The 26883-nt window shown below is 38.8% G+C and overlaps 2 protein-coding genes across 2 annotated transcripts in view; one reads left to right on the top strand and one right to left on the bottom strand.

Annotated features, from left to right (window-relative positions):
- The window catches only part of LOC121944102 (uncharacterized), a 57679-nt gene extending 50671 nt beyond the window's left edge, over positions 1-7008 (top strand). Inside the window, exon 7 of the mRNA XM_042487780.2 lies at positions 5539-7008. Coding sequence (XP_042343714.1) covers positions 5539-6246 — 708 coding nt within the window. The 3' untranslated portion in view covers positions 6247-7008. The remainder of the gene's footprint in view (positions 1-5538) is intronic.
- A 1672-nt stretch (positions 7009-8680) lies between these two features.
- On the bottom strand, positions 8681-26396 carry chfr (checkpoint with forkhead and ring finger domains, E3 ubiquitin protein ligase). The gene is made up of 18 exons (XM_042488889.2): positions 26238-26396; positions 25184-25304; positions 24359-24458; positions 24059-24168; positions 23910-23969; positions 23599-23796; positions 21042-21125; positions 18688-18853; positions 18379-18533; positions 18023-18185; positions 17304-17503; positions 16976-17110; positions 16554-16637; positions 15812-15882; positions 15195-15282; positions 14994-15101; positions 14804-14876; positions 8681-13272 (listed from the first exon to the last, which is right to left on the bottom strand). The coding sequence occupies exons 2-18, from the start codon at positions 25287-25289 to the stop codon at positions 13230-13232; spliced, it is 1944 nt and encodes a 647-aa protein (XP_042344823.2). The 5' UTR covers positions 25290-25304; positions 26238-26396; the 3' UTR covers positions 8681-13229.
- Positions 26397-26883: the final 487 nt, after the last annotated feature.

The raw sequence follows: 26883 nt of genomic DNA, 5'->3' as shown, positions 1-26883 counted from the left end.
ACACTATTCACACACAACAATTTTACAAAGATTAGATACGCGTGGTGTCTGCCACCATTAGCAGAGCACATCTGACTGTATAACAGCTGTTAGTCCCGGATTGGTGGAGCCCCGCACTGATCAGCCGCACCAATCACCAGCCGCCGGGATCCGTTAGGGGCCGGAAGGACATGCCCTCTGGAGACCTGACCGCTGTAACTCAAAGGGACTATTAGACACACACATACACCCACATACAGCGGGAGGAGAGGATTAAGACTCACGACTCAGGGCCGTAACAGAGACGTGTGATAGCATACAAAGTGGAAACAAAGGCAAGAAACATCATCATTTAGTATGTTTGAAAAATGGCCAAAAATTGCATTCTATAGTATGGTAAAAATGTCAAAGTTTGACATGTCCCAAAAATGACAAAAACAACATATTAAAGCTCGTAGAGATGCGTCATAGTATACAAAGTGAAAACAAAGAGCAAAAATGGCCAAAAACGTCAGAATTTAGCATGTTGAAAAAATGGTCAAAAATCGCATGCTATAGTATGGCAAAAATGTCAAATTTTGACATTTCTCAAAAACGGCTAAAAACAACATATTATAGCTCGTAGAGATGCGTCATAGTATACAAAGTGAAAACGAAGAGCAAAAATGGCCAAAAACATCAGAATTTAGCATGTTGAAAAAATGGCCAAGAATCGCATGCTATAGTATGGCAAAAATGTCAAATTTTGACATTTCCCAAAAATGGCTAAAAACAACACATTATAGCTCGTAGAAACACGTCATTGTATACAAAGTGAAAAGGAAGAGAAAAAATGGCCAAAAACGTCAGAATTTAGCATGTTGAAAAAATGGCCAAAAATCGCATGCTATAGTATGGCAAAAATGTCAAATTTTGACATGTCACAAAAATGGCTTAAAACAACATATTAAAGCTCGTAGAGACGCGTCATACTATACAAAGTGAAAGAAAGAGTGAAAATGGCCAAACACATCATAATTTATGATGTTGAAAAAACGGCCGTAAATCACATGCTATAGTATGGCAAAAATGCCAAATTTTGTTATGTCCCAAAAAAGGCTGAATATAACATATTAAAACTTGTACAGATGCTTCATAGTATACAAAGTGAAAACAAGGAGCAAAACTGGCCAAAAACGTCATAATTTAGCACATTGGAAAACTAACCAAAAATCGCATGCTATAGTATGGCAAAAATGTCAAATTTTGACATGTCCAAAAGATGGCTAAAGACAACATATTATAACATATTATGTTATAGCTTGTAGAGACACGTCATACAATACAAAGTGAAAACAAAGGCCAAAAAAGGACAAAATTGTCATAATTTAGCACGGTGAAAAATTGGACAAAAATCCATGCTATAGTATGGCAAAAATGTCAAATTTTGACATGTCCCAAAAATGGCTTAAAACAACATATTAAAGCTTCTAGAGACGCATGATAGTATACAAAGTGAAGACAAAGAGCAAAAATGGCCAAAAATGTCAGAATTTAGCATGTTGAAAAAATGGCCAAAAATCGCATGCTATAGTATGGCAAAAATGTCAAATTTTCATATGTCCCAAAAATGGTTGAAAATGACATTTTATAATGTGTAGAGATGCGTTATAGTATACAAAGTGGAAAGAAAGAGCAAAAATGGACAAAATTGTCATAATTTAAAGGCCCAGAAAAAGGCCAAAAGCGTCATAATCTAGCACGTTGAAAAAATGGAAAAAAATCGCATGCTATAGTATGGCAAAAATGTCAAATTTTGACATGTCCCAAAAATGGCTAAAAACAACATATTATAGCTTGTAGAGACTCGTCATAGTATACAAACTGAAAAGAAAGAGCGAAAATGGCCAAAAACGTCTGAATTTAGTATGTTGAAAAAATGGCCAAAACTTGCATGCTATAGTATGGCAAAAATGTCAAATTTTGATATGTCCCAAAAATGGTTGAAAATGACATTTTATAATGCGTAGAGATGCGTTATAGTATACAAAGTGGAAAGAAAGAGCAAAAATGGACAAAATTGTCATAATTTAAAGGCCCAGAAAAAGGCCAAAAGCGTCATAATCTAGCACGTTGAAAAAATGGAAAAAATCGCATGCTATAGTATGGCAAAAACGTCAAAGTTTGACATGTCCCAAAAATGACAAAAACAACACATGATAGTTTGTAGAGACTCGTCATAGTATACAAAGTGAAAAGAAAGAGCGAAAATGGCCAAAAATGTCTGAATTTAGCATGTTGAAAAAATGGTCAAAAATTGCATACTATAGTATGGCAAAAATGTAAAATTTTGACATGTCCTAAAAATGACTAAAAAACATGTTATAGCTCATTGAGATACGTCATAGTATACAAAATGAAATCAAAGGCCAAAAAATGCCAAAAAAGTCATAATTTATCATGTTAAAAAAATAAGCAAAAATTGCATACTATAGTATGGCAAAAATGTCAAATTTTGACATGTCCAAAAGATGGCTAAAAACAACATATTACAACATATTATGTTATATCTTGTAGAGACACGTCATAGAATACAAAATGAAAACAAAGGCCAAAAAAGGACAAAATTGTCATAATTTAGCACGGTGAAAAATTGGACAAAAATCCATGCTATAGTATGGCAAAAATGTCAAATTTTGACATGTCCCAAAAATGGCTGAAATTGACATATTATAGCTCATAGACACGCGTTATAGTATACAAAGTGGAATTAAAGGCCCAGAAAAAGGCCAAAAGCGTCATAATCTAGCACGTTGAAAAAATGGAAAAAATCGCATACTATAGTATGTCAAAAATGTCAAATTTTGACATGTTCCAAAAATTGCTATAAACAACATATTATAGCTTGTAGAGACGCGTCATAGTATACAAAGTGAAAAGAAAGAGCAAAAATGGCCAAAAATGTCAGAATTTAAGCATGTTGAAAAAATGGCCAAAAATCGCATCCTATAGTACGGCAAAAATGTCAAATTTTGACATGTCCCAAAAATGGCTAAAAACAACATATTATAGCTTGTCGAGACACGTCATAGTATACAAAGTGAAAAGAAAGAGCAAAAATGGCCAAAAACTAAGAATTTAGCATGTTGAAAAAATCACATGCTATAGTATGGCAAAAATGTCAAATTTTGGCATGTCTCAAAAATGACTGAAAATGACATCGTATAGCTCATAGACACGCGTTATAGCACACAAAGTGGGATCAAAGGCCAAAAAAGGCCAAAAACATCACAATTTAGCACGTTGGAAAAAAGGCAAAAATTCGCACACTAGCATGGCAAAAATGTCAAATTTTGACATGTCCCAAAAATGCCTAAAAACAACATATTATAACTCATAGAGACGCATCATAGTATACAAAGTCGAAACAACGGCCAAAATTAACCAAAATCGTCGTAATGTAGCACTTTGAAAAAATGAACAAAAATCGCATACTACAGTGTGGCACAAATGTCAGATTTTGTCATGCCCCAATAATGGCTGAAAATGACATATCATAGCTCATTGACACGTGTTATAGTATAATAAAGTGGAATCACAGGCCAAAAAAGGCCAAAAGTGTCATAATTACATTCCAAAATATCACAAAATCATAGTATAGACTATTGTCCAGAATGGCATAAAAAAAGTCATCGTATAGTAAGTCATCCAAAATGGCATAAAAATGTCATACTATAGTATGAATTAGTATGAATTATCACAAAAAGGTCATAGTATATCATAAAAAGTCATAGTATTGTATGTCTGCCAAAATATCATAAAAAAGCCATACTGTAGTATGTCGTCCAAAATGGCATAACAATGTCATTCAATAGTATGTCGTTCAAAGGGCATAAAAAAGACATTTTTGAGGACGACATATTTAGGACGACATAAGATAGTATGACATAAAAATCTCATACTATCTTATGTCGTCCTAAATATGATAAAAAATTAGTCATACTATAGTATATCATAAAACATAAAACAAAATATCATAGTACATTGTATCGTCCAAAATATCATTAAAAAAGTCATACCAAATTATGTCGTCTGAAATGTCATGAATATTTTAGCATGTCATCCAAAATATCAAAAAAAGTCGTGGTATTGTATGTTGTCCAAAATATCATATAAATGTCAAACTATAGTATATCGTCCAAAACGGCATTAAAAATTTTCACTACAGTATGTTTCCCGAAATGGCATAAACAAAACCATACTATGGAATATTGTCCAAAATGTTACAAAAATGTCAACACGCCACAACAGTATGTCGTTCAAAGGTTTACCACTGAATAGATGTGAGTGAGGAAGGTGGGTTGAAGGTGGAAGAGGGACATCGTCTGTCAGGCTAGTCTAGGAGCATGTCCTTGTGGCCGGGTCAAGGGAGAGTCAGTGTGAGGGTTCCGACTTGGTGTGTGTCCACCTGATCTGATTCCAAGCCTGCAGCCGTGCCTAGAACGAGACATGGGAGAGGCGTGCACATGTTTCAAGAACAAGAAATAAGGGGGAGAGGGGAGGAGGGGACCAGGGAAGGGGGTAGGGACAAGGAGAGGGAAGGATGAGAAAGGGACAAAGCAGGAGCGCGAACAAACAAGGGAAAGGGACAGTGTGTCGAGAGATCTGAGAAAAATAGAGCAGGATGGGTTGACCAGATATAAGTTGGCAGGCACGTAATTAGCGGTGTGGTTGAGGTGTAGTCCTGCCCGCAAACTAAGTAAACATGTCATACTATAGTATGTCATCTGAAATGGCGTAAGAAATGTCATACTATAGTATGTTTTCCAAAATATCATAAAAAGTCATAGTATGTCGCCCAAAATATAAAAGAACCCTCATATTATAGTATATATAAAATATTATAAATAGTGGTTATATAGTGTGTCATCCAAAATAGCATAAAAAAGTCATACTATAGTATTTAGTCAAAAGCGGCATAAAAAAGTTATACTACAGTTTGTCATCCAAAATATTATTTAAAAAAAGTCATAGTTTCATATATACTCTCATATGGCATAAAAAGCCATAATCTAGTACGTTGTCATAAAAACGACATACCACATAAAAAAAGGCATAAAATTGTTCAGAGTATAGTATGTCTTCCAATACAGCATGGAGAGTCATCCTTTAGTCATCCGAAACCCTATAAAAGAGACCGTATGGGCTAGTATGTCATCCAAAGCAGTATTAAAACGTCATAGCATTATGTGTTGGCCAAAATGGCATGGAAAAGTCATAGCATCTAATGTGTGTTAAATTCTATTAAAAAGTCAAGTGAATCCAAGTGGATGTCCTTCAAGGTGTTCTTGAGATATTGCTTTCACGAGAATGCAATGTACATGCAGACAGAAGGGCAAACCTGAAACCTAATTTCTGGTCTCGGCTGTCGCTGGCAGGTTCCAGTCTCCTGATATTGTGCACACTGGTTCCATGGCATGGCTTCTTGGGACACGTGAATTTAACGTAACAATATTTAGTGTTATTATTACACCTATGCTTTTCCTTTCATCTAAATGTTTGAATCTCATGTCATTCCAGGCTCCATCCAGTTTGGTGGCTGACCGCAGAGTGGACAACAGCAGGAGGGTCTTCTCTGATGTTCACCTTGATGCTAAGGCAGACAACAGCACCATATCTGACTCGTCCATCAGCAATGCGTCCTACCCCCTGTCACAGCCGGCCCAGAGGCAGCGGCGTCTCAACTCCACGAGCAACCTGCGGCGCTCTCGTTTCACAGGGCCTTGCTTTGGTCTGCTTTCAGGGACAGCAGACTCAGCGAAGGCCTCTGTGGCTCCTCATACCCAGGGCTCCCCCTCAGAACCCAGCTCAGGCTCCTCTTCCTCCACCCAGTGTCAGATTGAGAGTGGCCAGGCTGGAAAGAGGCGTGATTTCCAAGGTGAGGGGGACCACATCAGCGTGCCGGTATTTGCCATCTCTGAGGAGGAGGACCGGCAGCCTCTGGTCTCAGCTGAGCATGTGAACCAGAACTCCACCTCTGCCCTGTTGAATGGATTGGTCAGGGGGACATATGAGGGGAAAGGGCCTGTCCTTGGAAGCATCAACCTCAGTCCGAAGAACCAGAGAGCCAGACCGGAGTGGAGGCCATGGGGGAGCCAGGTGTCAGGAGGGGTCGGTCCACTCCCTTCCAACACGCTCACCACCACGATCGAGTCGAGCACAGTCAATGACAGCCAGCCGTCTCTAAGTCAGTCCACAGCGCTGTGCAGTGTGAGCAACCAGATGTAACCATACATGCTTTAAGTTGGTGTGAGCAGGGACTCTGCTGGGCCAGTTATGCATCTTTGAACTCTGTTAGTGCCACTTTGTTAAACATATAACCTTCTTTAATTTCTGAAATCAACTTTTACAAAATTATTATATACTGTAGCCTCCTGCTGACAAATATAGTCTTCTCACTCTAGTTGTTTTCTATTTTGATAAATTGTGTTTGTACAAAGATGAAATATTATGCTGCTTATTATGCTGCTCTGGTATTATGTGTTTGAAAAACATGTCTGATTGCAAACATGAACAAAAAAGGGTTTTTTTTTCTGAGCGAGTATTCCACAACTCCCAACTCTTAGGAGCACTTTTTACCCAGATTTATTAACCAGTTTGATGCTATTCATTGAGTTCTAACACTCCAACCATTGCACTTTGCTTTCAGTAGCTCACTCTTTGTGGATTTTGCGCTGCTGTGTGCCAACTTTCTGCTTTTGGTTCTTCATGTGGTTATTTCTTTAGTGCAAGCCTACAAATGCTCAGTTACTTATTACCCAAAAGTGTTCTGCAGCGCTTAGAACGTACATTAATATTGATGTTGTAACAGTATAAGCATACTGTTTGTACTCCTGAGGCTGATGCTGGATTATAAAAGGGAAATCAAAATAAAGCATATAGAGTACTAATATTCACTTTTATGTAGTGTAAAGAGAGAACTAGCAATCACGATAGTATTTAAAATGAGTTATGAATATTGTTAAGGTTTAATAAAAGCTATGTCATTCACGTGTTCTTGATCTGATGCAACCTCAAACACACTTGGGTCACACTTTTGATGCGCGCACTCAGATTGTCTTTGGCAAAATTAAAAATACTAATGCTAAGAAAGCAATTTGACATAAAGGGACAGAAATTCTTAACTCTATTTAATTTGACCACTACTTAGAATAGGTGACATTGCAGATGTCGTAATTTGCTAACCTGCACTCTCATCAACAGATATTAAAGGATTACTTTTGGGATAGTTAGTTACTTTAGGAATAGTTTTGGTGTTGAGCACAATTGCGAGATGACTGCGCTTTGATCAAGTGATGTTATGCGACTTCTCATCCGCGATAATATCCCAAGAAGCATGGCGATGGATGTTCAAAACTAGCTGTTGTTATTTACAATCAAAAGTGACGTAGGAATGTTATGCGAGCGATAATGAAAAGGCCAGTCGTGGGAGCGGCCACGTAAGAGGGTGTTCTGGGAGGTGATAGTCCATTTTCAAGGTACAAGATAGATTTCTTAAGTAAAATCTATCCTTGATCTAACTTCATCTTTTGGAGGAGGAGTGTAGGAGTCTCATAGTCTGGGGAATGAAGCTGCTCCGTAATCTGTTGGTTCAGCAGCCGACACTTGTGTATCTTTTTCCAGATGGCAGCAGGGTGAACAGGCTATGGCTGGGGTGGCGACTGTCTCTCAGTATCTTTTGGGCTTTGTGCAGACACCTCACTTCACCAAGGTCACCAAGTTTGCTGTCAAGCTGAAGAAGGAGGTCTTTTGGGCTTTGTTGGCCCAGGGGTCTCCTGAAGCAGCAGACAGGTACCGGTTGGCAAGAGCTGATGGGGTCACCAGAGCAAAACCTGTGTGGGAGGAGTTCAGGGAGGCTATGGAGAAGGACTTTCAGTTGGCCTCAGGAAAATTCTAACAAACCGTGAGACGTCTCCAGAAGCAGGGCTTGTCTCAGGCTGTGCTGAGCAGAAGAGAACTGCTGACCTGGACTTCAGATATTGTTGAGCGGTGGAACACTTCCAGGATCTCCTGACGTTGAGCAGTAGGTTGTTCTCTGTGCACCACTCTGTAAGAATGTTGATTTTCTCCCGGTATAAACTCTCATCGTTGTTTATAATACTGCCGATGATGGTGGTGTCGTCCACATACTTGACAACAGAGTTCTCCTGATGTCTGGGAGTGCAGTCATGGATGCACAGCGTGAACAGGAGGGGGCTGAGCACACAGCCCTGAGGAGCCTTGGTGTTGAGCACTAATGTGGAGGAGGTGTGACTACCAATCCGAACTCTCTGGGTTCTGCATGTGAGGAAGTCCAGTATTCAGTTGCAGGGTCTTGTACTGATACCCAGAGTGTTAAGTTTTCTGTAAGGTTTGCAAAATATGGCTTTTTAGAATCGCCTGAAATATCATCTCATGCTAGCACAAAAACTTTTTTGTGATAAACAGGAGATTTTTTTAAATTGAAGTTTCCTTTTGGCATATTTTATATTTGCAATTTATTTCAATTTGCGCAATTTGAGGGTTAATGGAAACCTGCCTAATGAAAGCAGCTTTCTTGTGTCAAACAACGACATTATTTGGCACAGAAAAATTCAGACATCCAAGTGAAGTCAAGATTAGCAACACACATTTTTAAGTCAAACTGGACTTTTAAGGTAATGACAAATACAAGTCAATTACATACAGCGATATCAGTCTTTTGATTTGTAAAGATAAACGAGCAAATCACATCTGTATGCATTTCAAACACAATCTTAGCATTGCTAATACAACAAACAGGGTAACAAACAGGATAAAGAGGCATTTATCAAACTCTCAAATATATCTGTCAAACACGAGTCCTCACATTTTTTTAATGTGCCTAGTTTTACTCTATAGTGATTTAACTAAAAATCAATTATAGTCTACACTAACTGTTAAAATAGTGCATTGCATACAAAGTTCACAGGCATCAGTGAGGACTGATGTGAATGTGACTGATGCTTGTTCAGTCTCCCATATCGTTGGGAGATGTGATGAGGTAGAATGAAACCTGCCTCTCCCATACTGCTGAGCAGCCTGGTCCAGACTTTTGCACACAAAGTGAGTAAATATTTGCCTTAGTATACAACATGCCCTCCCACACCTCCACCCCGGAGAGACTGCAAAGCACTTTTTCCAAAGCCTCTTTATTACCAATTCCTGATTGGAGCGGCTTGGGACTGTTGTTGGCTTAGGGTGCCCAGATCTCCGGTAGAGAATAATTAAAACACAGCCACTCTGTCGGGGGATCGACTGGGCTTGTGCTGAGGGCCTGAGCCGCTGAGGAATGCCAGTGTGGACCCACCATGACTCAGGGGGTAAAAAAAAAAACAAAAAAAACACCTAAAGCACCTTGCTAACACCACAAATCAACCGCAGCCAGCAAAGTGCCCATGCACAACCCCATCTTGCCACCAACTCTCATATAAGCGCTACATTCCCAAAAAAAAACCAAAAAACCCATACTGTATCATTATGGCCATTTTTACTAATACTATCCAATTAAAATGCACATAATTCTTTAAAACTATCAGGGATAGCATAGCATTTTTCTCCCTACACCTCATTTTGGAGCGAGACTCGTCATATGATTACACATCAGATACTATGAGCCAGAGTATTGACAACCTGACTTAAAAAGAGGCCTTCCAGTTTGTGTGAAAAAAGTTATGTGCAAATATCCTCACAGCTGTACAATTTAAACACACACTAGCAAACATTTTTAGACATCTTTAGTGCGTATTCTTCTACATCTACTCAAGGCCTAAACAAAGGCCTACATTAACATCTTCTGTTCCCCTGTTCCCCACACATTATTAATAGTGATCCTAGAAAAAAGACTTTATCCTCACATTTCACTATGTATAAGGCCTCTTGAAACTAACGTCTGGATGCTTCATTTGACTAGAGTGAGTAAGTCCAAAAAATAAAGGCTGATTTGTCGATTTTCTTTTCTTTTCTTTTTTTTACAGTATCAATACTAGTTGTGCATGTTTGCATGATGGAGACTTTCTGACACTTGGGTGATGATAGTCATAAATGAGAGGTCATCAGACTTGAACATGACTGTTTAGTGACATATTTACACCAAATATGCTTAACCTGCACTTAAACCAACAAAACAGCAGCTTTGTGTACCTGAGGAGGCAGAGAAAATCTAAAATTGAATCCTCTATCTGAACAAACCTTTACTAAATTCTTGAGAGGTCAGGTATAACATATATTACTGAACTACAAATGTAACAAAATAACATGCTCCCTTTCTGGTGGACCACCACAGGACCTTATTTCATTAGTTGATTGAGAAAGACAAGTCATTTTTGTAACCATTTGAATTGTGCCATGAATTATAATTATGTTTGTCATTTAAAAGACAATTTTCCAAGTCAGGGAAGTTGCATTATGTCAAAAACAGTTAAAGTATAGCACTATAAGAAATCCATAGTTTGAAAGACTACACAAGTTGCACGAGTAATGTCATAACTGTCTCTGAAGCTACAATGCATGTATGGTTTCAGTCAGGCCCCAGGAAACCCCACTCAGCCTTGCTTCCACTTTTTCCCCATGGAAACTGTTGAAAGGACAACTTGAACTGCAAACAAGGTCAATAATGTCTATTAAAAAAATTTGACGTCACCTCAATGTGAAATCTGTGGGCTGATGAAGGAGTCTTGCTACTCCTTTTGCTTCAAGGCTGATAAAAAGACCACAAGTCTCTGGATAAAATGTATCAGGTAAGATCATATTACATTCATGCATTGAACAAAGCTAAGTTAGCTAGCTATTTAGCTGGTGTTGCTGACATATATTGGGCGAGATGAAAGATGTAGTTCACTGAGCGGTGTTACTGTAGATGTATAATATAACTAGAAACCAGATTTTAAAAAATGGTGCCTATTCATTCCAATGGCTTTGGTCACCTGGCACACATGTCGAAAAAGTTCTTAACTAGTTTACTTCTGCCTTTCATGGCCCATGCAGTATGCAGAGTATTTGCAGAGTATTGCAGAGTGTTTATCCTGCTGGCCCCGCCCATGAGTTCCTCAAAGCCTACATTTATAGAATTTACACTGCAATGGCATGACTGATTTTTAAATCACTTTTCTCATCTTGAGGAAAGTTTTACAAATATAAATCTCCATGGATTAAAAATTCAAAATAGAAAAAGATGTTTGCAGTCTGAAATGTCCTTTTATTAGGCGGGTTTCCATTAACCCTCAAACTGTGCAAATTGAAATTAAGAATATAAAATACGTCCAATGAAAACAGATCAATTTCGAAAAAAAATATTTATTAAGAAAAGTTTTTACGCTCGTATGAGGTGGTATTTATGGAGATTTGAAAAAGCTGTATTTCGCAAAACTGCAATAGAAACACTTTTTTTGCTTTTATAGGTGACATGATGCTATGGCTATGTGCTTGTCAGTAGGAACTGGCTCCCTCAGGCATGATGCAGTCGGAGCTACAAGAGGTTTTATTGCATCACATAATTCTTCAAAAGTTGAGTGGATCATCCGGAAGTTTTGAATTGACCATCACCTCCCAGATATCAATCATAATGTGGCCACTCCCTCGTATAAGGGGCTTGCTTTTCCATTGTCACTCGCATAACACGCCTATGTTGCCTTCAGTGGGAAATAATGAATGCGGTGGCTGCAATAGAAATAAACCTGCTAATGTTTTAAACATCCATCGCCATGCTACTTGGAATGTTATGGTGAGAGACGAAGTAATGAAATCGCGGGAAAATTGTTTTTCAGCTGTGAGGGATTTTTTTGCTGCAATACTGAGAGTGACCACTGGGAAAAATTGGAAGCAAAGCAGAGCGGCTGTTTTGGGTGCCGGAGATTCACACAAAACTTAATGGTGATATGACAAATCGACATTAAACTGTATTTTCTGACTTACATAATGATATTTTAAATGGACAAACATATATGCAATTCATGGCACAAATTCAAACAGGCTCAAAAATGTATTTGTCTCTTGCTGCTGACAACCGTAGCTTTTTTTTCCCCGAAATAAGGTCCCATGGGAGACAACGAAAGTTGAGGTACTTAACCTCTTTACTGGCATGATTCTTTAAACTGTCAGTTCTGTACTGTGTATCCTGTAAAACTCCAGGGGCCGATGCCTCTTAACACAACAAAACATCACCTCCAGCATATGTAACCATTACTGGTTTCCTGGAGTTTACATAGAGTAACTCTGCATTTCATCACAGCTTAGCCCTTAATGCAAGGCTTGGAGAAAAGTGTCCCCTTCTACACTACGTTAATCACCTTGGAGATGATTATCCAGAGCAAAGCATAAAAAAGAGGCCCCCGTGCCCTCTGACAGCGTTACAAAACATTGATCCCCTTCCCAATCCTCTACAAATATCACATGGGATTATGATTCTACCCTAGCACATATGCATGGTTTTAACCTGGCTTTTTGCCCTTGTCTGGGAACACAGCAATGGAACAAGAAAATTCCCTAAGAAGTGACACATTTACACATTATGACATAGTTCAAAAGTTGCATCTTAGAAAACAGCTTGTGTCTTGGAGTTTCTGTAATATTTCATCAGCATTATGTAGGAAGCTCTAGATTCTTAACTCAGCATGTCACAAAACTGTTATAATTTATCTCAGTTAGATAAAGGAAATTTACATCTGGTGTTTTGAAGCCAAAAAACATGAGACATGCTCACAAACATGTGCAAGCGTACATAGATGGCCTTAAACCAGACAGATTGCCTCACTCGCTCTTAATCTGGGAAAACTAACATTTTTGTTACTTCTGGAAGACATATCGGGTGTTATTTTTAACAAACAGCAACTATGTGACTAACAGTTGGTGTTTGGTTACTTGGCAGACTCAACAAATGCATGAGCCATAAGTAAAACTGATATTAATTTAAATTGTGGCTGGCTGGTATTAAGTGCCCTCACAGGCTCTCACTCTAAAAGCAGCTTGAACCTTCAGTAAACATCGACCTTTAATGTTATTGTGCATAGCATCATTTCACACAGCCCTGTGTCAACGAGACACTGGTCACTATTGTAAATGGATTCTGATTGTAATTTCTGCATTAGACTATTGCATTACATCTGGAAGGCAGTCAGCTACAATGGACAAAGAGAAAACTTAACAAGATTGTGTCTACCAGATGCTCAGGTATCGACATGTGACACTTAGGTGGAGAAACAAACGGCTTTGCTGCTTCAACTCTTGAAACGTGTCTGCTCACATATGTGGTTGAATTTCCTGAAATGAAAACAAAGAAAAGAAACCACATCAATTAAGTGTTGCATGTATAAACACAAAACCAAAGAGATGAGGTGGCCACAAGTTTCTCACACTGGTCCAACAGCAGGCATGAACTAAAGGGCCAAGTTTATACAAGGACTCCCTCTAGTGTTAAATAAGTTAACAACATGCACAGAGCTAGCACCCAGTGTTGCTACAGCACTGGTTCCTGAGCTGGGTGTCCCCACCCCTGCTTGTGGTCACCTTGTGGGGTCTTCTTAGTTTTAAATGGTGCAAGAAAACTTTTAAAAAATAAACACAGTTAGGACATATCTCAGCATTTCATTAATTTATGTGATGAACTACAGAAGAAGACTAAAACAGGGAGAAAAAAACACTATGTGTCAAAACAACCAGTATGTATTTTTATTTCACGTATTAAAAAAAAAGAAAAAAAACATAATTAAACAGAATTGTATAAAAAGCTCCTCAAAATACCAGGATAACCCATCTCAGATGCAATATTCGCAAGAAATAATTTGCTAAAATTCTCCAAACTCACTAGTTTGACACACACTTCCTGCACTTATTGCATTGCCTATTTTGGGTTAAGTGTAAAGTTTTTTAAAGTTTTTCTTGTTATTTTTATGCATTGAAAAAAAAAGAAATATCCATAAAATATGTCCCTTGGTCAGGGGTCGTCATTTTACTAAATGATAGAAGAGGGGTCTTTTTAGGGAAAAAGGCTGAGAACCCACGGGCCCTACACAGCCCTAACAACATTTTTTGTGGCTCCTGAACATTACATATAATGCATGTAGTATATTTTAATCATTCCCAGTTCATTTTAATACTTTTACTTTTACTATCAAACAGTGACCCCCCTTACAAGTGTCTTGCAACTGTAACTCATAGAAAGCTACTGGTTCAATGGCAACTAGTGGCACCTCACGAGTGTTGCAGGAATTTACGCTCTGTCATTGGTGCTAGAGCTGTTTGACGAAGTTAGCAATTACAGTTGACAACTCGCGAATGATTTTTTCCTGTGCAGCCCTCAGTCATATGCTAACTCCCTCAATTGGCACTAAATCATCAAAACGTTCAGCATACACGATCTAAAATACTGTCAGAATTTTACAACAGATTAATGACTCAACAACCTAAGTGCTCAGTGGTACCATGGCACAAAAAAGAGTATTAATGACATCCATCAAGCTAGCTTTGGGAAAATGCCAAGGAGTCTATCAAACTTCTATAAATAAATATGTTAATACAGGTAAAGAAAATATCATGACATTCAACATAAAAAAACTACAAATTAGGATTATAAATAAACAAAAAAGTATAGTAGAAAATATAGAAGAGAATCAATATACTGCAACATCTGAACATTTTCCCCACAAGGAAACACATTGTCAGTGTTAGAGAGAGGACTCCAGTCAGTGCCGTTTCATTGTTGTCAGTAAACGCTACAATTCCTCATAAAGCCACTAGAGGGCAGATCTGACCCTATGAGTTCATTTGGTGCTTTGAATGTAAAACCACTTACATTGCATGATGTGCCTTCACCTGCGTGCGACAGTTGCGTCCCCAGTAACAGTCGGGACGAGATGTTACAGCAGCTGAGGAAAGAACATTAAAAAAAAATGTTAAACATTGGCATGACATGAAAAGTTGTCCAAAAAACTGAAATTGGCATTAAAAATGTCTATATGAAATATGATTTTGGTCTGTCTGACTTGGTAGTTCAGATGGAGGGATGTTCTGTCTGTATTTGTAGGCCAGCTCCTTGAATGCTCGCAGGCCGCAGCAGAAGCACAGGATGGTATTGGCAGAGATTCGACGATCTGAAGAAGGACAGGGTATTACAACTGTTTCTCTTTACTTGACAGTGTGAAAAGAAAGTGGAAAGTGCCTTGGGTTATGATCTGAGGGCTCACCTGTCAGACAGTAGTGTCCCTGCTGTAAGGCCTGCAAAGACTCCTTGAGAAGGTCTCTCCATGACTTCCCTCTGGAGGACAGGTAGTTCTGGTGGAAGGACAGAAACACTCAAACAACAGCATTTTACATTTGCACATGATACTAGGTGCAGACATGTATTTTTTAGTGCCTCACATTTTCAACATGGGTTGTATGTGGAGTCTACTGTTTATTGAGAAAAGCCAGTGAAGATGACTTTTGGTAATCTGGACATCTTTATTTAGCTTTAGAGTAGCAAAGGCTGGCTGGTGGGCACAGAGATTCAAACTGTTTGAGAGCAGTGGTTTTCAAACCTTTTCATAATAATGTACCCCCTCTGAAATATTTTTTTTAGCTAAGCACCCCTGATCAGCACAAAACATTTTTCGCAAACAAACTTAAATTTAAATTTGTCTTTGTTGCAGCTGATGGCATAAAAATTGAATTATTGGATATAATATATGCTTTATCAAACTTATATTTACATTTTTTATTGAACTTATTATAGTACAATTATTTAAGAAATTATGCATTTCCTGACCAACAAAAAATGATAAATATAATTTGAATATCTGATGTGTATGATAGTCCATCTTACCTGGAGGATCTCTGATTCATAGTTGTTGTTGCTCAGCACACCGTCCATGCATTTGTCTGTCAGATTGAGCTCTGAAAGAAAGAAAAATAGTGGTATAGAGCTATGAAACATTTAGCACGAGCAACTACAACACATAAATAGCCGTATGAATAAATATGTGACAAGCTATAATTTTTAAGGATGCAGGTTTGAATTCCTGAGCTGCATCTTTATGGTTCAGAGATGGGAGAGCTCTGTGAGCTGGAGTCTAAGATCATCTCAGCTGCTAAAGCATTTTTTTCCCCACACTGAACCGAAGTCACTGAGTCACCCTACAATACTGCTCAACTGTGTATATGCAGCGTTTAATCCTGCGTCTTGTCAGAACAGTGTTATTACTCCAAGTCAGACACCTCAAATATGATTTGCAAATTTTGTGATTACATTTGCACAAGAAAACATTTATTCTGCTGTGACACGTTTATCTTTCAAATATGCAAGAATATGTTTCACTACTCTTCCAGTCTGCCAAGAAAACAATTTTATGATAAACGCAAAGTGCTTATAATCGGAGCTTGACAATCATCACAATTATATATATTTTATTCGAACACTATCCAGGAATCAGCACATTCAATTAAAAAGGTACATAGCCATCAGCCAAAAAAAAAAAAACAAAACACACTGGTGGAAATCTACAACCCAGCAATAAGCCTCACAGTGGAGATCCCCCTGGGGCTGTTTTGCTGAAACAGATACATACCGCTGAATCGAGCCAGACAACCCTGACAGCCAATCCTCTGGCAACCCCAGTACATATGACAGAATGGTCGCTGGCACAGCACACCTGCCAACACACAGCACATCATGCAATCGAGGTGTATAATGGGGTTTGTGCAACAATCTATCCATACATGTGAAGGACTGGCAAAGTTGACAATTAAGTATCAGCTGGCTACATGCAATATATACATCCAAAGTATATATATCAATTATTTATTTATACTCACACAGTTTAGGTTGTACCAGCATTGACCGGCTTATATTTTCCATTAACTTGTATTAATTCTATATTACCTTCATTTTTATAATGCTTTAGTTACATACAGTCTTCTGAATGACGGTGTAATTGTATCAACCGTATTATTATACATCTCTGCAGTGGGACTAACAAGCACTGCTCACATTGTTGAGCAGCGATCTGCTCGCTGGTTCGCTCGGCCCGTCTGTCTGGCATTGGCTGGAGGCAGCAGGTGCAGATGAGATGGCTGTGCTGAGGGGGGCAGCGGGGCCCCTGAGGAGCCGCAGACAGGACCGGAGCTGAAAAAGGTTTTACACAGATGCTTAGACATGAAGAAATGGATGAAAGGCGTTCAAGTATTTTCCAATAACAGAACATATTGTCATCATGCTTTTTGTTTTTGGTATTAGGGTTATATTTACTTGGCTTAACCCGCAATTTGCCTTTGAGTGACACACTTAACTATAGTTGCCTATCTATAAGTGTAATCACCTGAGGGGATGTCAGAGGATGTTGAAGGCTGCTCCCCTGTGGGCTTTGCAGACCCCTCCTCAGTTGCTGATTTGGCTGGAGGAGGCATTGTTGGTGGAGCTGGCAGACCGGGGAGCCAGTCATTTGAACCTGTAGCAAACAGCACCTGACCGACATCCCATCCATAGGCAGGACACTGCCTGCACATCATTAAAGGCTGACTGGGCGGCAAAAAACACAGAAAAAAATCATCACATAGAGAAGTTATTCACTAAACAACAAAAAAGCATTTTTTTCCCAATATTGAGTGAAAATCTAATCAATTCATTCTTGAGTCTAAGTGGACATTTGTATGAAATTTTAAGAAATTCCCTGAAAATATTTGTGATACATTGCATTAACAAGAATGAGACATAGATACAAGGTCACAGTGAACCTGACCTTTGACACATGGCCACCCGATTCTAATCAGTTCATCATTGAGTCCATGTGGACATTTGGGCAAAATCTGATGAAATTCCCTCCAGGTGTTTTTTAGATGTCACATTCAAGAGAATGGGAGGGACAGACTGACAACCCAAAGGCATAATGCCTCTGGCCGCTGCTATTACCAGCGTAGAGGCATGAAAATGGGTGACAAAAATGAGACTAGTATTTGTCTAATGAAAACTTGACTTAAACTAATATACATTAAAATAAAAAGACTTAACTGACGTTAAGTAAAAACAGCCAGACCTCACCTAATGTCTGAGGAGTCACCGTCACTGTCAGAGAGCTCAAAGAGGTAGTCTGAACTGCCTTCTTCATCTGAGAAAGAGTTCTCAACTTTTGGCTGCAACATGTCCTGAGTTATCTTGTTACGGCTGTCCATGCTCTTCAGGTCCTCCTCACTGCGACACTTCTCTGTGGGACACAGGAGGAAACACGAATGTATCCAAAGTCATCATACAATGTATGCAGGTCTCTTCTTGTATGTTTTTTTCCATCCACTTTGAACCTTTTCAGTTGAAGGCAATAAGGGAGCTGGCATTATAAATAAAGTGCCAACGTGTCATGAATGAAAAATAATATGAAAATGGTTTTCATCTGTGCCCACCTGGGTGCTGGATGAGGTAGGCCTCCACCAGGTTGTTGAGGATGTGGTTCTTACGAATCCTCTCCACCGGGCAGCGGCAGGCGGGACAGAGAGAAGAACGCTCCATCCAGCCAGAGTAGCAGGCAGCACAGAAGACATGCATGCAAGGCTGCAAGCTAAAGCAAAAACGAGACACTTAGATTTAAACTAATACATTACATTTGGTGGACATGCTGCATGTATGCAAAGTGCCATTAGAGACCCCAAAGTAGGGTTCAAGCCCTTAACCCTTAAAAGTCTGTGCAGACACTATAATCCTTGAGATCTTACCTGACACAGTCGTGCAGTAAGTCCTGACAGATGACACATGTCAAGCTCTCCTCCATCTTGTCCGTCTTAGTCCCTTCCACTGCTGATTTAGGTAGAGCACTTCCTTTAGCTGAGCCGACCACTTCTGCTCTTGAGGTGTGTGGCAAGTCCAAATCATACTCTTTATCTGTAAACACGATAACAGAATATTACATACTACACTGAGTCTGAGTTTTTGGCAGTTGTCTGGTTTGGCTTACAAAAAACTTCCAAGCTGAAAAGAAGTTTTTTGGGGGGTTGGAACAAGGACAGTAAGTAAGTGCAGTAAGTACAGCAAGTGAAGCTCCAAGAAAAGCTTTGGTAAAGGGCCCTATTTTATTTGAGCGAGGCCAAAGTGGGTGCATGGACTGGGTGGACATCTCCAAGGGCACCTGCTATTTTGGTTCATGTACTTTTTGTATGCAGCAGCACAAAGTGCTAAAGTGCAGGCTGAATGTGAATATAGTTAAGAGGATGTGGTGATTAGCGCACACACTCTCAGCAGGTCACATCACTGGTCACAATCAGACATTTCAGGTGCTAAGAGACGCTTTAATCGACTCTCATTGATATATTTGTATGTAATGTTTGCGCTCCACACCGTGTAATATGTGCTTGAGCTAAATAAATAAATGAAAGGAAATGAACAACATCAAATATACCAATCACAGTAAAGCACGACAAAATTGTTTCTATAAATAAAGAATTGGATTCTCCAAGAAATATTTGTTGTCAGATGTGAACATGAACACACAACATCACAGGTCTACAGCCAAAGGCAACCTCAGAGGCTAAAAAACAAAGCCCATTTACAGTTATTAAGACCCAAAGTTACACATGTGAGGGCAGATGAGTGACAGGCTGTCTGCCGATAGCATCCTCGACTTCTCGGTCAGATCAGCCCTTCGCTCCACAGCTCCACCCCCTCTTCCAAATAGGGTCACTTCTGGCTCCAAAAAAACCCCAGGGTGCCGACCGAAATGACAAATTTTAATATGGCAGTCCACAAACCAATAGGTGACGTTATGGTAGCGATGCCATTATTTAAACAGACCATGGTCTGCAGCCATGGGCAGATGGTGTGGGGCTCCATAGTTTTTTAGTACAATAATGACAGAAACAATACTTCAAATATAATATCTAATATCTTCATCTATTAGATGCATTTTCAGTCTTAATTCTATTTCAAATTTCACACAGTTACATCATATCTTAAATGTCTTTTTTTTAAAGTTAAAAAACATGTTATGAGGCAAAGGATTAATGAGTCCCTGTAATCCACAGTTTTGTACATTAACAGGCAGAATATTCAGTATTCTGCAGCAGCTTCTGCCATTTGCAGGTGATTTAATGAAAGGTAAACAGTGAGGGGTTGGGTGTAATGGCACTTTGCTTTAGAGTGGCACTTATTTTACAGTCCTTCTGCCTTCAGATTAGAGCTGCAACAATTAACAGATTCATTGATTAGGTTTCAACAGTTACATTAATGAGTAACTACTTGCATAATCAATAACTGGTTTGAGTCTTTTTTTCTGAAAAAAAAGTCAAACTTTTCATATTCAAGTTTCTTTAATGGGAATATTTTTCATTATTCTATGAAAGTAAACTGAATATCTTTGGAGAAAACATTTGGAGACATCATTTTCCACCTTTTTTTTTTAACATTTTATAGACCATACACTCATGAATTGACCTTGACAACAATAGTAAGTTGCATCTCTACTTTAGATAACTGCAGGAAATTGATGAACTGAAGGAAAAGCGTCTCATACAGTATAAAGCAACCGTGGACAAGATACAGTAAGAATCCATCAAAATGTTAGTTTAAGCCAGACTGCTTACTGGCATTCCTACATGAACCACATTAAGTGTTATTTTATGATGCCTGTTGAAAAGCCTCTCCTGGACGGGGAGTGATAATTAACATCAGTCATTTGACATCATTTTGACATTTCTGTGCATTAACTCCATGTATTTAGTTTGCTCTTGTTGATAAATTCACCAATGCAGCAGCTGGACAGCGCTGCACCAGAAACAGATGGGGCTCTGAGATGTCGATTCTCAGTGCAAAGACTGAGACCCAAAATACCAACAACTGACTATGAATTGTTTAACTTGAATGACCTTCCCACCTGTTTGCCCGTCTCTTCCCACCTGAGCACTGTGCCCTCAACACAAAAATAACACAGGCAGGCAAAGCAAATATCGAGGTCAGGTAAACACAAAAACGATCAGAGTGCTGCTTGCACTGGTCTTTTGCCGCCTCAGAAAAAGGGCCCAAAATCTAATTGGGGTAATGAAAGAAAACATGTTTATCTCCAAGTAAAAGAACTTACCGTCATGAGTTCTCCTCCTCTTGCTCTCTGGCTCCATGCTGTCCACGTCTTCCTCCTGCGCGGGGGCAGCATGTTTAGCTTGGCCTGATCAGATGGAGGAACAACAGACCTGAGTCAAATAATGTTGTTTATAATTGTGTCTGCTATTTGTAATGTTACAGATGATGGTGGAGTTGAGAAGGTTTAGACTCAGGGTGTATCATAAACCAGCTCCACTGTGGAGTTGTTTCCACAAAAGGAGCTCCTCCAGTAGTGGGGAGGGCGTTTGTTAACACTACTTTCTGGGGAGAAGAACAGAAGCGTTACAAACACAACAAAGGACACTAACTCCATCATCTAGAAAGCACTTTGATGGCGAGATGAAACAGGAGTGACTGATGTTAGTTTAATCAGTCATACATCATTTTGCAGATAATTTATCAGAGCACCGTGTCCCAATGTGCTGTAAATTATAACACAACCTTCTGAGTTTTTAAAGGTTGGGGAAGTGGAGGGAAACGGCTCCGTTAATCACAGCCAGGTGGGAGAAAAAGGTCAATGCACAAAGTAGATGAGTAGAGACTGGCTGAAGATAGTTTGATAATCACCAGCTTGACATGTTTTGCCAAACACAGTCTGTCAGAGTTTAAGTTTAAAGTTCAGTATTAATCAGCTGCAATCAGCTGACTAACATCAGTGGGTCTGTTTCCATCCGTGACTGTGATCAGGCAGTTATCTCACATCCACAGCTCTGACTCTACGTCTGCTCTGCTCTTCTAACATCCTCTGAGTCCACACAGTTCAGGGGCTGACTGGATACATCTGATCATACAAGCTGAAATGATGTTATCGTACTCCGCAATATCATGATACTAATTTAATGCTGGCGGGTATGGAGATTTGCAGGTGGGGGAAAGATAAAGAGTGAAACAAAGATGAAATAATATGATTTGGACAAAATAACCTTACAAGGGTTTGCTGATGCTGTCATGCTGACCTTTATTTTACTCAAATTCAACATAGATACCTTTTTAATTTGCTAATTCCCAATTATTGTTGATGATCAATTTAAAAAATGTGGGTAGGGGGGCACAAACCTATTTTAACTTCTAAAGTGGTGCGTGACAGAGAAACGTTGGGTTTGGGTTTACCTAACATTGTCTATACTGTTGCAAAGAAAGCATATTTTCCAAAATGTCAAACTATTCCTTTAAAGGCACTTGTTGCAACAGTATAGACAATGTTAGGTAAACCCAAACCCATCACCAACACTCTAATATATGTCCGGTAAATATGAAGCTACATCCAGGGACCCCTAAGCTTAGCTTAGGCTAACTTAGCTCTTTCCAAAAACTGATGTGTAAAGACAACATGTTGTGCTTTTTTAGGGCATTATGTCTTGTCATCAACATGAAGTTACCCAGCAACACAGTCTGGGAAGTCACTGCTCCCGGCCAAGAAATAGACCAGAACATAAAGACGAACCACTCATCCCAACAAAGCAACTCAAACATGCTGTAGGTAACCATGAACAGTCATTCATCTACAGAAATTAAATTCTATATAAAAAGAAAATAAATATAAAGTGTAACGTATAAAAAGGTGATTAAAAAAGTGGTGAGTCTTTAAAAGTGACAGTTCACCCCTATAATCAATATTTTTTTAGCACTTGTAGCGCTATTTATCATTCTAGATTGTTTTGAGTGTTGGAAATATTGGCCGTAGAAATGTCTGTCTTGAAATGGATCGATATAGAACTGAACAAGCTGCTCGAATAACATGAAACGTCTTCAAGAAACTCGAGTCTAGTTGCCTACAATATAGAAACTAGAGTCTGCCTTCTCTGGAATACAATGGAACTAGATGGCACTCGACTAGTGGTGCTAGTGTCCAAAAAAAAAAAAGGTAAAAAAAAAAATCAACAGCAATGTCTCAGAAATCATGACCATGACCCGGTTACTAAAAAAATCCAACTGACAACAAGAACTTTTTTAACATAAAACAGAACTTTTTTGGACAAGTTGATGATCAAGTGGATGATTGCCTTAAAATGCTTGAAAAATTCAAATAGTTAAAGATGGAACACATGGAAAACATATGTTATAATAATATATGCATATATATTTGTTCTACCTTGAAGGACATGCTTTAATTTGATTGTATGTGATAAATGTGTTTTTGGTGTCTCTATCTGTATCTGCGTGATGGTAATGTGAGAAGAACTCCAAAATTACTTAAAAGTTGTTTATCACCAATTATTTTCAGAAAAAATTATTAAAATTACCAAAAAAATGCACATTTAAGGCTTTTGACAGACTGATTTAGGACATTTTAATACTGATTATTTTAAGGTTAATAAATTCAATGCCTTTTAAGACTTTTTGAGGATACACAGGTACGCCGTCTCCATTGTCAACACTCAGCAAGTCACACCAAAACACTCTACACTGATAAATTGAGTTACACATAAGAGAAAAAATATGTATTTTTTCACTTTGGGGTGAACTGTCTCCTTAATTTCCAAGGGAAAAGCTGAAGATCATTGCTATTCAGCAGTGTGTTAGCAAAGAGAACCTACCGGAAGAGGGCCTGTCTGTGGTTGCAACAGGACCAGAAGTGGCAGGGCTCCCAATACAGAAGTGCGATGTGGAGGTGGAGGGCTGAGGTTCCTCCTGAGTTGGATCATGAGGAGCCTTTGTGAGCATTACAGGTTCCACAGAGAGCGACATCTCAGACGGAAGAACAGGAGCAGGACTGTCGGCTGACCTCCCTGTGTCTGAAGTTTAGATACAGGGCAGGGGTTAGCAGTGAGGAACAATATACAGTAGCTGTGGAATAAAAGTCGCTGCATTCAACAGAAGAGTATTTGGGAATAACGTAGCTACTTACCACAACTCTGCTGTGCAACAGCTTGCTCCGTTTTGATTGAGTGGTACACATAGGCAATATCTACAGGGTGACAAGAGAAGATGCTGCTCTTTTTTTCCTCTAAATTAATATAAAAATAATTTTCATGACTTACAAAATGAACAACTTACTTTGTTCTGGCTCACTTTTCCTGTACACAAAATAGATGACATCGCCGTTCTGCAGCATGTGAGTTTGCTTCTTGACCAGTTTGGACATGTTGATCACTGTGCCATTAGTGCTACACACAAACACACAATTGCATGTGTCACTTTACAATGTAAATGTTTCATGTGTTTGCTTTATAGAAAGTAAAGCATCATACATAAGTTGAAAAGCTTTTAAAAAAAACAAGCACAGTCTTCCTTTCATTTAGGTTTTTTTCAACATATGGTTTGTTTAATTTTTTTTTTTAATTTAATTTTTAGTACCTCATGTCTTCGAGCCACACCAGCCCTGAGCTTTCATCTTGCACTATCTTGCAGTGCTCCCCTGAGACCAGTTTGTTGGCTGGGAATGATAGATAACATCCTGGCAAAAAATAATAATAAAACAGCAAGGTGAAAACACTGAGATAATACAGATTACTTTGACTCTCTAAGACAGAACCTGTGTGATTTTTTCAGCTTTTTAGTGCCCCTTTTAGGCTCCATTATGAGTTATATGTATCTGTTTGAGAGCACGATAACACATTTTAAAGTTAATTTCATTTCCCCCCTCTGATTATGCAAAAACAAAATTTCACTATTTCTTTTTTATATTTCAATGCAGTTTTACATCTTCAGTCTGTCTCCAAAAATGAAAACCTGAATTAAACTTTACAATTAAGGCTAGTTGCTTTGCACTGCAAAAAAAAAAAAAAAATGACCCCAAAGCTCTTAACAACAAAGCAGACACAGGGGGGAAATATAGGCCTAACCTTTTCTTAAGCAAAATCCCATACAAAAAAAATCTACTTAATATTCTGCACACATGTTCTCAATGGACGCCTTTTGTTGTCATCACAAGGGGCTGTCTAAGTTTGGTGCACTAAAGAAGGCTTTGTGTTTTCAAGGGGGAGGTTTTAAAGGCTCCAGACACTGACAGCAATGTCTACCCGACAGACAGGACTGTCTTTTGTTTATAGGCATCACTGCATTTTGAGCTTTTTAAAAGCTGGGGGAAAGATGTTAACACAGTTTTAAGACATAAGATATAAGGTGAAGACAAATCTTCATTGATCATTGCATAATACACACATATAGAAATAAACATACCTTTTTTTCTGCCAACTGTGCATTCTCTGTTAAAAAGCAGGACAGTTTCACTGGAGTCCACTTTGACTAGTTTTCCCCATGGACGTCCTCTTGGATAACTGTCCATCTCACAATGTTGTTTCTTCAAGACATGATGAGAAAACACATTCAAATTTTAAATTATTTAACTTTGGAGGCACTGTTTTATAGACTACTAGGCACGTGGTAAGTAAGCATACAGAAAGTGAAATTTAAAATCAGTGGGCCGTTGAATGTGCTGCTGAAATCAAAAGCTGCTGAGACATGTTAAAACGTTGGTTACTTCACATGTCAAGTTAACTTAACACAAACAGGCTTTCGGCAAGCATATCCTTACAAAACATGATATAATTATTTTTTAAACAAATCAATGAATCCCTTCTTCAATTCGGCATTTATCCAAGTCACACAGTTACACATATTTCAATAAGATCTCAACTTAAGGGACTGTTTTCTTGCAAAGCTCCACTATTCCATTAAACCTTAACACACCTAAATTTGTGTGTTTGACTTCGATTGTAAATGCACTGCTGGAGGATATATCATGTTTTATGTGAGCCGAATTCACAAGTGAACTTTATCGATTAAAAAAACATTTGGGGCAGAGTTAGAATAGATGCGCACATTGTCAAATGAGCAGGTCTCTCTTGAACTGAAGGGGTTTCCCATAAAGTTTGGTAAAAATCCCCACTGGGCTAAAACCTGCTAACGACACCTAGCTAAGCTCCTCTGAGCTTACTAACGTTAGCTAGTTGGCGTCATTAGCTGACATTCTCGTGTGACAAGCTGGAAAAGGGCAAAACAATTTCAATAGTCAACTATAACACGACAAAATGTCTCACAATGCACATGCTGTGGGATATCATCACACCAAACATGAACACAACTTCGTTCAATAACAACACTAAGCTAGCGTGGTTGCTAACGTTAGCAGCGAAGCCTGCTGTGTTTCCAAGAGAAAAAATCAGAGCACACTGCGACAAACACACATGTTCGTAACGTTACACTTGTCCCGTGTCTGAAACGGTTACTTTACCGTCACAATTTTAGTTTGTTGTCCACGTAGTTCGGTTTAAAACAGCTTCTTCTCCTCATATTCCGGCTAGGCACAAGATGCACTTCCTGGCAGGCTCGCGGTTGACGTGATACGCCGTCGTCAGCTGATGGAGGAGGGGCTGTTTGGGTTTGTGTGCATCCGTGTCTGCTGAGGCTGGAGTCCTCACAGCTACACACACGGGTAGATTCAATATCAGTATCCCCTGCAGAATTTCATTAAAATGAGTTGGTAACGTATCAATAAAAATAAATACATTAAAAATATTTTATCTCAAACGTATATTTGGTTGATCAAATGCACGCAGACACTGCTGCATTGCTGCAGTGGTAGAGCAGGCATCCACACAGATCCTTTAGAAGGCCTAAAAATAGCCTACTAATAGGCTGTTACAATGCTCTGTCACAATTAATAGTAAAACTATGTAAGCATATCAGGAAAAACTTTGAAAAAAGTACTCAGTGCAGAAAAAAATGTCTGTTACTGTTTATGAAACTTGATATATTTTACACATTAGCCAAACCTAAGTGCAGTACTTGATTTCATGTACTTACCTACATTCCACCACTGTTCTGTTTTGCCCTAGAAAAGTTTGTGCTAGAAAATGAAAGTGTGTATGGATTGCATA

The sequence above is a fragment of the Plectropomus leopardus genome, chromosome 4, assembly GCF_026936395.1.
Source record: "Plectropomus leopardus strain MGB_pleo_1.0 chromosome 4, ASM2693639v1, whole genome shotgun sequence".
Classification (NCBI taxonomy): domain Eukaryota; kingdom Metazoa; phylum Chordata; class Actinopteri; order Perciformes; family Serranidae; genus Plectropomus; species Plectropomus leopardus.
Note: the sequence above shows the minus strand (reverse complement) of the source record. Positions and strands in the feature narration are given on the sequence as shown.